The following is a 14,125-nucleotide window of genomic DNA, read 5'->3' as shown; positions in this document are numbered from 1 at the left end:
GAGTGCTTCCTCTGTTTACCACAACCACCATAAACTGACATTAAGACCCAAAAGCCACTGCTTGCCAGGCACAATGTTTTGAACTGTTCTCATTAACTACATGTCATAGTTTGGAACTTATTTACATTTACAGATGGATCAGATAACAACTGAAATATCGTGAAAGTCAGTGCAAAGCAGGTCGCTGGTTAAACTTCAAAGAGGGAAAAGTTTCATTTCTGGATTGGTACATTTTTCTTTTGTAGTGGAAGATATCTGGTACATCTGGCTATTATGCCAGCGAGCATTCCCATCCAAAAAAGCCAGACACAACGGACTGTTTTGATCTAAACAGGTCAGCGTGTGGTTTAGATATCATTGAGAAAGAATGTTGGCTTCCGTTGCTCCACTGAAACACTGATATTCAAAAAATGCCCTGAACATCTGGTTACAAAGTGGAAATCATCTCTGGAGGCCTGCAATCTTAAACCTGGACTTTTCCATAATCATCCCCCTTCTAGCTTTAGCTTATTGTTATACCCACAACTTATCTACTAATTCATTGCGAGGAACTTTCAGAGGCAGATATGACACTATATATCTACAACTGTATCTTTAAATATAAATATACCTTTGAAGTCACTCTCACCAAATCTTTTATCACATATAATGAATACTTGGTAGGTGGAAAGATGACGGCCCCAATGATGTTCAGATACGCCATCCATTTTCCATACTGTTTATCCTACATAGGGTGACTGGGAGTCTGGAGCCTATATCCCAGGGAAAAAGCATTTACTCAGGATCATTGAGTAAATGAATGAATGATGGATCAGGGTTCCTGGATAAGTCATGATGCATCTTAAACCACATCAGCAAGATCGTGTGACTTTAATTAATAGCCTCATGTGGTTTAAGCGGTGTGTAGGAGTGTACTTAGGGAAAAAGCTCTTGAGTCCTTGTTAACTATATTAGCTATGAACTATATGTAACTTGGCTGCTGAATTACATCTGGAATACGCTCGAATAAAATTATATTCTGCTTCTCTTTACAGTGCATTTTACATCCGAAATGTATCTTTTATTGTGTCTAGTAGTATGAAAACAGTACTACTTAAAACGGTAAACCATGGACATGTGGTTTCATTTTGAAGTTCTACTGAAATTTGATGAGATTGGACGAACTGCTAAAACGTCAACATTATTAGACTTAAAACCTTTATAGACATATTTCATACAGCTTTACTAGCCGGCCCGTTTGATGTTTTCGATCCGTTCTCCATTTAGGCCTTCTAAAAAAAAAAAAAAAGATATTTTACGTACCTAATAGTCTGGATACCATTGAAATTATGTCATTTGTGTTAAAGGTTTAATATTTAATATTCATATCTCTTTGCCAGGGAATTTATTTACGGCACGGCAATCTCTACACGAAACCACAGACTGCTAACGTTTATGTGCGGCAGACTTTGAATTATGTTGAGCATAACATTAGCTCATAAATACCTAACTCAAATCTCATAGCCATCACAGAAGAAAAGCTACAGTAGGGGCGAACACGCTTTCAGTCTGAGAACAATATAAGCAAATTTGAATAACCTCACTGCGGTAATATCGTCCAAGAAATATATCAAAGGAGAAGCGTAATCAGAAAAACACACATTAATCATCGTTTTCATAGTTTTGGACAGCTGTGTATTTTTGTATCAACAAAGGAATTTTTTTATCCCGCAATCCCCCCCTTAGTAACTGATAACAGGTTTCGGAATCTTTACGGCTGTGCCATAAGCTAACGTTCTGACAGGAACTGATCTGAAATGTTGCATAAAGCGAGTGTTTTGAATTAAACACGTATGTCTTCGCAGAGTTTTCAACCCATTCCAATGAAGGAAAGTCTGTCTGAAAGGTCGAAAGGACTTTATTTTATAAGAAATTTTAAAGTTCTCACAGTGAGTAGATTATATTTGCCAAGCCAAGCATCCTATAGCTAGTTAATCGCTAGCTAACGTTAGCTAGCTTGAGTAGATTATTCTGTGACTCTAACACGCTAACAGACTTGCTAGTCTCATATTATACCTTTTTCAGTGTTGATCCTAATAATCTTGTATATTACGCTAACAACTTATATATCATTCGCAAGATATCAAACAACAAAGTTAGGTAGTTTAAGCGGTTTGCTAATTTCAGCTTTATGACATCAGCTAATAGTTTGTTCCCCGGAAGACCTTCTCTTAACTTTTTATTGCTAATAAAGTCATAAAAAAGCGGTGACGTCGCATTAAAGGTTATAATTTAAGATTATGTTGTAGATTATGTTTGTAATTTTTTTTTTTTAATACTCATACAACTTCAGAATTCTGTACCTTTGATGATACTGTGATTCACAATATCGCTATGCATCGGATATGACTAGTTTCTAGTTGCTTACATTTTTCTGGCCCAGAAATGAGCTCTGAAATAGCTGGGGCAGTTGGTCAGCTCTGCATAATTTTTTTTTATTTTTTTCCCCACAAAAGGCAAAAAATTTGTGCTTGGTAGAGGAGATGAGGTTGGTTACATGGTGCAAGAAAGCTCCAGGATTTGGTATACGATTTGTATAGACATTGTGGACAGAAGAGGGAGCAAATAAATGATAAACCGCCCCTTTAACACCAACGTTTTTTAAACCACACATGCTGGGTTTTCTATTGAATATTTTCTTTCTTTCTTTCTTTTTATTATTTTGTTGTTTTGAATTTGGGTTTATGAATTTGCTGGCTTGTTTTTTGGTATTGACATGTTTCCAATTTTATTTATTTATTTATTTATTTATTTATTTATTTATTTATTTATTAAAATCTTGCTACTGTGTTTTTAATTTTGCGGTCATGTTTCCAAATTTTGTTACAGAGTTTGCTTTTGGGTTTTCTGACAAAAGTTTACTTTAGCTGTTACATTGTGTTTTACGCTTACAGCCCACTTACATGAAGAAAAAAAACAACAACAACCATGTAGGTATACACACACACACACACACACACACACACACACACACACACGTATGTAAGAGGTACAGTATGTGAAGCTACACATGCAACAGCAGCAGTAGCCTAGTATTCGCTCCAAAATATTAGATTATATCTGCCTTTAGGCATTGTGTTTTTGTGTGTGTTTGTGTGTGTGTGTGTGTGTGTGTGTGTGTGTGTGTGTGTTTGTGTGCGCTGTGGGAGAACAGCAGGAATCGTGTAACATCTTTTTCCCATATCTATCATGCACATCTATTTGATTTCCCATCGCTCGACTGCCTGTCAGCGTGAGGTTTGATTTCTGTGGGCTTATTGGCTGCAAACCACTGTCAGGGACACTTTAGTGCACCTAACAGATGAGTCTCACACGCCGAACACTGCTTTCTCTCATAAAAAGAAACAGACGTAGGTGAACGTGTGTGTGCATGCACCCATGAATGCACACACGGACGCACGCACATACAAACAAACCCATAACAAACGCACGTAAAACACCAGGATCCTGGCGGTTAATGTCCAGCCGGAGGCAGAACTACGGAAAAAAAAACCCCAACACAGTCACATTAAAAAGACAGTGTTTGTGCAAAAGGAGTTTCCTCCTCTTTTTTCCCCATTTTAATTTTATTTACATTTGAGGTTTCTGCTCCTCTCTGCTGGATAGTGTGTCTAATTCAAGCCAGGCATCTCTACAGCACATCTGCTAAAGCAGATCCCAAACAACATGCTGAATTCATCACGAGCCTTCCCTTTACACCCGGTTCCCTATAGCGCCTTTATCTTAAGGATGCACCTTGACAGCGATCTGAAGCTTGGTGACTAGGAAATCACCAGAAGGTTGCCAGTTTGAATCCCAGACCTTAAAGGAATATTTAGGCCAAAAAAATGTAAGATTTTTTTTTTTTTTTTTTGTCCACTTGGTGAACAAAACATAACAGTTTTGCTGATACAGTTTTACAAATATCCAACGGCCGTGTAACTTTTACCACCCTGTTGCTGATTATTTTCCAGTAACAGCGCATCCTTAAGTGTTTTATGCCTCTTAAATGACTGCAATTTGCAAATAAATAAATAAATAAATAAATAGAAATATTTATCAAGGACATTGTGGAAAGTGGAAAGACTTTCTTCTAGTGGAAAACAAAGCTCTGACACTGGAGACTCCTTACATGAATGTCAAATAAATATTTCGTGGACTATTGTCAGAACACTTGCTCTCACAAATAAGTTTAGACTTCCTTAGATCTTTGCGGAAGATCGTCGAAATACATCAATAAACCTTCAAATAAACCAACAAGCTCTAGCATTCCCTAGATCACCATCATCATGGCGAGTCTATTACAGATATGCATGTTTGTCTTGAAAATCTCTAACAGACTCGAAGTCTGGTGTAGCTTCTTGTGAGCGACTGAGTTAAGAACTGATGGGACTGGAAGACCTCGTACAGGACAGCAAACTTTAATCACGCATCTTGTTGGTATCCAGTGCACAAACTTTTGCACTCGGTTCACGTTGGCTCATACTGACAAAAGTCCTATATGACGCCAAAGGCTGAGAATAATTGATAATTTGCTCGGTTTACTCCGTGTGATGGCAGATGTAATCTCCCCATCATTTGCAAGTCCAGAGGAAAGTGGAATTAGCATGTTTCCCACACCGGTTATCCATCAAACATCTGAGAGGGAAAAAAAAAAAGGGTTTACAAGCAGAAAACAAAAACAACGGTGTACCCACGCTCTCTCTTTCACGCACACACACGTATTCGCATGCACTGACACACACAAACAAGTGGAGAGAACAGAACAGATGGTTTTACAGATACAATGATCTAAAAGAGTTCCTGGAAACCCGTTTGACACAAGTGGAGCAAGTCTGCAATTCCCTAATGAAGCAAGATGATGAGATGGAGCTTGACGTCGGTCTCGTCTTTCACTCTTTCCGTGCTGATGCTGCAATCTCGCACGCACACACACGCATACATGCCACACACAGCACAGGGCCCGGTACGTCCTGTTTTTCCTCAGGGTCATAGGACTTCTCCGTAGTGAGGTGTTGAGTAGCATGCATTGGTACAGAGTTGGATTCAAAATGATTCGGCATGTTAAAGGAAGGTCCTTAAAATCTAACTCGCATTGGTTTCAATAATTCAAAATTCAACAATTCAAACCTCTTGCACTCAAATGTACAGGTGGATAAAAGAAAGGTCTTTATAAAATAATAGAGTCGATGAGTAGTGCTATGGCATGTACGTGTGCCAAGCTGTTCGCTCAGTTGGGACAGTATCGCACACACTGTGGAACAAAGCGGTATTCAAGCCCGACTAGGGTCTTCGCTTGAGCTCGATACTTTGCGTTTAAAGGAGAGGAAGTTTTGTCAAAGATGTTTCACTCAACACTGTGTATTCAATGGCAGCTAGTGATATAGAGTTCGAGAGTTACATAGATAGTGGTACAGTTTCAGAATAAGGGCCTAAACTGTGCAGAAAAGTTGAACGATCCCACACACTCTCACAGAAATTTTGACCAATCCCACCTCTCCCACAGATACACCCGACAAATCCTGGCCCTTCACAGAGTAAATTTGCCCAATCCCACATGCTCCTGCAGAACGTTTTAACAATCCCACCTGCTCCCGCAGACACTCTTGACCAATCCCACCAGTTCCTGCAGAACATGTAACCAATCCCACCTATTCCAACAGGAAATTTTACCAATCCCACCAGATCCCACAGAGACATTTAACCAATCCTGGATCTTCCCAGAGAAATTCTGACCAACCTTACATGCTCCCTCTGGAACTTTTATCAAATCCGTCCGCTCCCAAAGATACACTTAACCAATCCTGTCTCTTCCCAGAGACAGTTTGACCAATCCTACCGGTTCCTGAAAGAAATTTGACCAATCCCACCTATTCCCACAGGAAATTTACCCCAATCCCACCTGCTCCTGCAGAGACCATTAAACAATCCTGGCCTTCCCACAGAATGTTTTACCAATCCTACGTGCTCCTGCAGGAAATTTGACCGATCCCACCTATTTCCACAGGAAATATTTTCCAATCCGATCCACTCCTGCAGACACACTTGACGAATCCTGGCCTTCCCACAGAAAGTTTGCCCAATTCCATTCTCCTCAGTAGAATATTTGACCAATCCCACCAGCTCCCACAGGAAATTTGACTAATCCTACTCACTCTGACAGAAAATGTAACCAATCCTATCGTCTCCTGCAGATACACTTGACCTATTCTGGCACTTCCCACAGAAAGTCTGACCAATCCCAGATGCTCCCACAAATATTTCTGACTAATCCCACCTGCTTCCATTGTTACTTATTTTAAACTTATTTTACGTGTGTTATATATTTGGGTTATTTCGTCATTAATCTTTTTTGGCAAAATATAAACAACTTTAATAAAGCATTTACAGAAGATGAACTAATGAACCTATTCCCAGCAGTTTGCTGTGTACAATATGCTCCCGTGTTAATGTGCATAAGACTCATGTGGGTAAAAACCAATTCCTGTAACATTATTTTTTTGTTGGCTCCTGAGGGATCCCAGCTGTAATGCACACCTCTACTCCACTCTCGGATTCAGTTCCCACCTCCAAACTATGCTCTGACCATCAGCAGTTCCTGTTCAAAATGGCATTGTCATCAGTCCTTTTTTTTTTTTTTTTTTTTTTTAAATAAATAATGCTCCACTCCTGGTGGAATTTCTTTTTCTGTTTTGTACAATGCACTTTATACAAAGGTGGGTGCAAATGTTTGCAAACATATGTGTGTGTGTGTTAGGGCTTTGCATAGTTTGTGTATGGAGCTTAGGGAGCATGGTTGGAGGGGGGCGAGTGTTTAAGGCCACTACTAACCACTTCCACATGCGGCTCCTCGGTGCATGTAAAAAGTTGTTGAGGTGCCGCTCTATAAGGTTAATGGCTGCTGAGAATGCAGGGGCGCTTGGCAAAGGGGGTTGGCTGGAATGCACACACTCATTCATCCCCTCTCTCTCTCTCTCTCTCTCTCGCTCACTCTTTTTTCTTTCTTTCTGGCTGTTTTATCCAGACTTTTCTTGGGGCCAGACGGCGGGGATGAAACTGAGAAGCAGACTATACAGTAGCCCTGCCTTTCTTACACACTGGAGAGACGATGTTCTCTCTCTCTCTCTCTCTCTCTCTGTTTCCAGCCGTGCGCATACCTGGCTCTTGATGAGGTCATCGTCCCGGTGGATCTGCAGCACGTAGCCACTGTTGCATGTGACAGTGCATCGGGCGCCGTTGAAAAAGCCACCGCTACATCGTAGCTCTGCATTGCGGACCTTCGGCTCCTGGCAGTCGATGGCCTCACAGGAGTAATGAACGCAACTGGAGGGAGATAGAAAGAATGAGAGAGAGAGAGAGAGAGATAAGGGAAAGAAAAGAGATACAGAGAGAGACAGAATGAGAAAGAGACTGGCTGTTGCACACAAACTGCACTACGTCATCCTCCAGACGGCCCGGAGGACTAACAGTGGAATACTACATGTCACATTCAACTCCGGCGAGACACACACACCGCGGTCAACCTGACATTAATCTTCATTAACTTGGCAACAAAGCCGCAGGGAGGGAGCTGCAGTATAAATAGAATGTGCTTGGCCCACTCTTTCCACTCTGGAGCTAAATAAATGAGACCTCACGAGCACCACAATGGAAGCGGAGTCCAGCACGGCGGCTCGACCGGGACCTGGGTCCGAGCGAGAGGTTTTTACAACACTGACTTGTCATGCTTTGGTCAAGGAATTAACTACAACTCTTTTGCCAAACATGAAAAAGTAAAACATCAGAGTCGGACGTGTTCCATATTCTTCGCACACACACACACACACACACGCACATAAGTAAGCAAACCACATGCACATTCATTTCTTCCTCACACAGACAAATAAAGAACGTTTGAATCATTAACACATGCCTCAGCGCTGATTGGATCAACATGGGAGAAAGTGAAATGGATTGAAACGGGGCACAACCCCCCCCCCCCCCGTAATTTAATGCAAAAACTGGAACCTTCATATTTTCTAGATTCAACACACATAAAGTGAAACATTTCAAACCTTTTGTTGTTTTAATCTCGATGATTACGGCTTACGGCTCACCGGATTCAAAAATCCAGTATCTCAAGATATTAGAATAAAGAATTTATAATGCAGAAATGTCGACCTGAGAAGATTTCTAATCGGCGAATTAACACAAAACACCTGCAAAGGTTTCCTGAGACTTTAATCTCTCAGTCTGGTTCAGCGCGCACACACACACACACACACACACACACACACACACACACACACAATCACAGGGAAGATGGAAGTCAATGTTGCATTTGATTTGGAAATCAAGGTTCCGGAGTCTGGAGGACGAGTGGAGAGGAACAGAATCCAAGCTGCTTGAAGTCCAGTGTGAAGTTTCCACAGTCAGTGATGATTTGGGTTGCCAAGTCCTCTGCTAGTGTTGGTCCAGTGTGTCTTCTCAAGTCGAGAGGCGATGCAGCATCTCCCAGGAGATTTTAGATACTTCATGCTTCCATCTGCTGACGAGCTTTATGGAGACGCTGATTTCCTTTTCCAGCAGGACTCGGCACCTGCCCACAGCGCCAAAACTTCTAGTAACTGTTCTACTGACCGTGGTATTACCGTGCTTGACCGTCCAGCCGATTCGTCTGACCCGAACCCCACAGGGAATCTACGAGAGACACCAGACCCGACAATACAGACGAGCTGAAGACCGCCATCAAAGCGACCTGGACTTCCAGAACACCTCAGCAGCGCCACACGCTGATCGCCTCCACGCCACGCCGCACCGACGCAGTAACACGTGCAAAAGGATTAAAACCCCGACCGAGCATCAGCGCATAAACTAACATACTTTTCACAAGCTCGACATTTCTGTATTATAAATTCTTTATTCGAATACTTTGAGACACTGGAGTTTTGATTTCGGTGAGCTGTAAGCCGTAATCATCGAGATTAAAACCGAAAGACTTTAAATATTTCAACTTTATGTGTAATGAATCTAGAATATATGAAAGTTCGACTTTTTGAATGAAATTACGGGAAGAAAATGAACTTTACCATGAATTTTTTGAGACGCACCTGTCAAATTAATATAAACACTCGGGGCTGTGCTGTTATAGGGAAATATTTGACAATAAGGCGGTGTGATGAATTGTGGAGTCACTGTTACCACCCAAAACTGTTTTATTCCTCTTCGACCACAGCCAGTTGGCTAGGAGTACAAATATTTAAGAAGTCCCGTTGTATGTTTTACTCATTTATGGTTACATTTTATGTTGAGGAATGTCTGCAAAACAAATCGTTTCCCGTTATCTAGTATATAACGTACTCTATGTAGCGCCTATACACGTTCCTTTAATAGACGTTCTTTGGTTCTCTCTCTCGAAGTTTATAAGGCAAAACAATGCGGCTTTTCGCTGCGAAGTGTAAAGTCATGAAGACTTACAGCTTAATCTCTTGACGTGTTCTGAACAAAGCACTGACACTGGAGACTCCTTCTATAAAAGTTAAATAAACATCTCCTTTCCCATAAGAACTGTAAAGTTAAAAGAGAGACTTCAAACTGATGCTCGCTCGACCATATAACGATGATCTTTTCGGAAAACTCAGCCCAGATTTTTCAAACCACCAAAGGGTTTTGAAGACTACATGTTTTGCTTTACCCTTCGTAACAGCAGTGATATTCAGTATCAATAAAACTCACACTGGGACCCCTGCCAAGATTCAGACTTCTATGAAATAGTTTTATAGTCGCCTACATCATGGAACATACTGCGATACACGTGTAGCTTGAACTGGAACGGAGGTCGAATAACAGTGTGCATCCAGGTGTGTCAATCAAAGTTTTCCAGCTGTTTGGCAATATTTGATGATTTTAGATAGTCGGGAACTTTGTCTGACAGCTGATCTAATCTTCCAACCACAGTGAAGACTAGATTTGATTACAAACATGATTGTCCAGTACGAAATATGAACCTATTAAAAAAAATAATAAAAAAAAAACCCAAAAAAAACCAAAACAACTGGTGGACCATTCTTTTGGGGATTCAAAGAATTTTCTCCTGCTGAAACACTGCTCAAAGACTGCAACGCGATGCTTGTTCCAGAAGTTGAAACCGAGATTGCACTGATCTACTAACCAATAAACTTGCAGCTTGTTTGAAACCGACCAGTGTTTATGCACTGGACGACATCTTGAGTGTTTAAACTTGCAACATCTTGAGCAATTTAAACTCATTATGTCTACTTACTCTCATACAGAAAACCTTCTCTGAAGCCCGGCACCCAAGCAAAGAGCAGCGGAGGAAAGAACAAAACACATTCCTCCACTGCATCCAAAAATGTGAGGGTGCGCCAGGGCTTTTGTTTGAAAGGCGTTGAGTGCCGAAAAAATGGAATCGAGCACACAAAAGCCAGCCATTATAATGACCCCCGTTGTTAACAGCACTGGGAACAGGGGACTTGGTGTTTTGTAGAGGTAGAAGGATTACGGGAAATGCAGTGCCGTTGGCAGCAAGTCCTCGACTGCCTCCAAGTACGACGCAAAATAAAAACGCAGAGGCCAAAAAAACCCAGAGCACGGGATCATAGATTGTATTTGCGTTTGTGTTTGTTTTTCTGTGTGTGTGTGTGTGTGTGTGCGCGTGCACGCATTATAATCACGCCAGTGAACCACTCTATAAAACAAATCGAAAAGGGACTGACACAAATCACCGTTGTCAATATTAGAAGTGACCCTTTCCAGCATTTGCAAATTACTTTTGGCCTAAAATTTACGAGGCGGTATCGTACTCACCCTCGTTTAATCTGAGCGAGATGGAACGAGATGTCTCCTTTTAACCGAGCGAAAAAAAACGGTCTCGAATAAATCACTGCATCATCCCGTAAACCAATGAGATTATGTTCATGTGCAATCTTGATTTAGAATTTACAACTCTATGACTAACTGATATAAATATGCTGCCTTTCGCTTTTACAAGTGGACCAGTTTGAAAAATGATCACAGATGGGGGGGAAAAAGGTCGTTTTTTATCTTCTTATATGAAGATTTGCAGGTATTCCTCCACGATGATATGCCACGCATCCAAAAAAAAGCGCTGTTCTTCATGGCTTGGATGTTGGAGAATGATTTTAAGGAAACGGATGAAACCTATTACCTACTATCTTGTAAATCTGCATAAAAGGGACATTTGTGCAATTGTGCTCTTTTAATCTGACGAATACGTTTAACGTGCACTCACTTTACGAGGAGCACGTGTTTTTAGAATGGCGAAATAACTGAGGAAAGCCTTTCGCTGTGTTTATGGACATTTTAGGAGACCCTTGAACTCACCTTTGGCCCATGGGGTTATAGATCTCATTGCTCTGGCAGCTGCTGATGGTGATAGGGTCGAAGAACTGGAAGGAACGCAGACCCACACCGGAGATGGCCACCAATGGGCAGCGGAAGATCAGGAGGATAGCCTTGGTGTGGTAGAAAGCCATGCTGAGGTCATGGCTCACGGGGATCACCAGTGGGTTGGTGCGGCAGCTCAGGCGCCAGTTACCTGAGCGGATTGGGGGGGGGGGGGGGGGGGGTTTATTTCATTTCGGATCTACCATTGTTAGCAAATAAATATAGAAATACCCAACAATTGATCTGATTCTGAGGTCTAAGAAGAATCCATCTTTTGGTAAGGTTCAGAAAGTAAACAGCAAAATGTCTCAGGTACCTTTCAGAAACTTTCCAGTCAGTGTTACTGATTTCAATCTATACACACCTAAGCTGTGGATCTTGTCCTTGGTGTCTACCAGCTGCACAGAGATGTTGCATTGCGTCTGATGTTGCACCGAGTCAAAAATGGTCGTCCCGTCTGCTGCCAAGTGGATGATGACTGCTGTGGCTACCATCGGGTGCGAGAAATACGCCTGTGAACAGACATATTGCAGCGGTTGATAATCTTCCTATAATTACGTGTCCTGAAGTATCGTTCAACTTATACTACAGCAGTTTGAAGATGACTGCGGTTTCCAATTTATTACAGAACTACGCAACGCTAATTTTCCTTTTGTAGTTACATTTAATGTTGGGGAAAGTTTGTGAAACTGGTTGTTTACTGTTATCACTTATGGCAGATATTAACATCACCAGACCCTGTGTTGCCTTAGTTGCCATTATAGAAACAGTAACACATCAGAACCCAGATCAACACCTTCTAACCAATCAGAATCTTAAACGCATCTCCTCATCACTACTTATCGCTAACGGGAAGGAAGGTGAGTGAAGGATGGCAAACTCACCTTCAGCCAGTATGGGCGGTACCAGGAAACCTGCTGGGCTTCACGACAAGGAAACCAGGCATACTGGGAAATACCATGAGACAAGTCATACACCTTGGACTGGCAAGTCTGCGGAGGGAAAAACAGCAGCAGGTTAAAAATAATGCTTTCGCAATTCTAAAAATCTGTGAAAAGTGCACCAAATTCACCAAGTGAGATTAGAATTTTCTCAATTCCATGCAAGTTAGGTATGACACAGTAACACGACAAATCCAAGCAACTGGAAAGCATGATTCCTAAAAACACGTGTTTTCTTTTCTCCTTCCACTTAACTCCATTTTTTTGATTGACTTTGGAATCACACCAACAAGAGGCAGGCTCGTACGCTATAAATGCTTCCACACTTCTCTTGAAGTGTCTTTTTTTTCCAGTGAAATTATTTTGAAGTTGCATGCTAACGCGCCAATCAGGAACCCTTGTAGCTTGGAGGGCAGACAAGGCCGGCCACATTAAAACAAAGTATTATGAGACTCAGTCCTGCTAGGGTCATGGTGCTGTTTTGCTGATTGGGGTTTAAGCGAACAGGTGAGATGTGTCGGTGGTTTAGATAGTCGGCTGAGCTGGTGTCTGGATATGCGTTCTGAGAAACCTGGACACGGGACGTGAAAGATAAAGGTAGGATCAAAATTTTGTGTTTGCTTTGTGTGTGTGTGTGAGTGTGCGTTTCTTGCATCTATATGCTGTGTGTTAGCATCTGTTCCCTTTATCCTTTTTTTGGTTGTTTGTCAGTTGTGACTGAGTTCCATCTCAAGTCTTTTTTTTTTTTCACAATGTACACAAAGCAAAAAAAAAAAACAAAAAAAAACAAGGACACTTTTCCAGTTTTGACTTTTCCACTGAACCAATGAAATTGGATATTAGTCATCTGAGCTTTAAACTTATCCGAGTAATCCGAGCACAAACATCCCAGATAAAACCCGGTCCTATCTGCCTCACAGATCTGTTGTGACTGACATGAGGAGATGCTCCAAAAGACCTGAAGGTTGAGACAAGGTGGAAAGCCGGCCTTTTTTCCCACCAGTGGGTCGCGTTACTTCAGCGTGTTATTCCGAGCCTGCAGGCGCACACCCAATCACCGTGGGTGTATAACCTCATTAAACGTCATCACATGACCACCATCACCAACAGCACCTCCCCAAATTATATTGCTCTTATATAATTGCTACGGCTCCTACTGTACAAGCACCTCCAAATGGACTTGTCATTATTTTGATTTGGTTGTTAAGGAGAGTAAATAAATCCAGACCCCCACCCACCAGGTCTGGGAGGAATCCTGCCCAGAAGCAGGGAGAGGAAGTCTCCCCATAGACAGCATTCCAGCCCTGTGACATCACTACTAAACCACAACACAGCAGCCAAAGCAAGGTCTAACACAAGCAACACACGGGGGAAAATAAACCAATAAAACAAATGATGTACAATAAATCATCAGAAACCACAAGTTGCAAGAATGCAATGGGTGGTAGTAAAGTAGAAAAGAAAAAAAAAAAAAAGAGGGTGGAAGAAACAGCACACTAAATGTTGTGAGCTTGTTAAGGCTTGTTCGTTTCGGTGAGAAACGGCTACTGAGACCTGCCAAGAGCAATTAAGTTACATCGCTTGATTAGAACACGGAGGCACTGCACGGGTGCATGTTCATTCTGCAAATATGCAAAAATGACTGCAGACACCAGAGAACCTGACTAAAGTTGCTAAAAAGTCAAAGACAGCTCAGTAGGCTGTGCCTCACATAATGGAACCAGATTTTTACTCCACGTCCCACATCCTACGGCGATGTT

The 14,125-nt window shown here is 41.7% G+C and overlaps 1 protein-coding gene across 1 annotated transcript in view; it reads right to left on the bottom strand.

The window, feature by feature from the left end:
* Nucleotides 1–14,125, bottom strand: part of pappaa (pregnancy-associated plasma protein A, pappalysin 1a) — an 87,019-nt gene that overhangs the window by 25,705 nt on the left and 47,189 nt on the right. The window contains exons 12-15 of the mRNA XM_017460374.3: nt 12,309–12,416; nt 11,789–11,936; nt 11,362–11,575; nt 7,176–7,341 (exon numbers count right to left, since the gene is read on the bottom strand). Coding sequence (XP_017315863.1) covers nt 7,176–7,341; nt 11,362–11,575; nt 11,789–11,936; nt 12,309–12,416 — 636 coding nt within the window. The remainder of the gene's footprint in view (nt 1–7,175; nt 7,342–11,361; nt 11,576–11,788; nt 11,937–12,308; nt 12,417–14,125) is intronic.

The sequence above is a fragment of the Ictalurus punctatus genome, chromosome 28, assembly GCF_001660625.3.
Source record: "Ictalurus punctatus breed USDA103 chromosome 28, Coco_2.0, whole genome shotgun sequence".
Taxonomy (NCBI): domain Eukaryota; kingdom Metazoa; phylum Chordata; class Actinopteri; order Siluriformes; family Ictaluridae; genus Ictalurus; species Ictalurus punctatus.
This window is presented reverse-complemented; position numbering and strand designations above follow the sequence as displayed.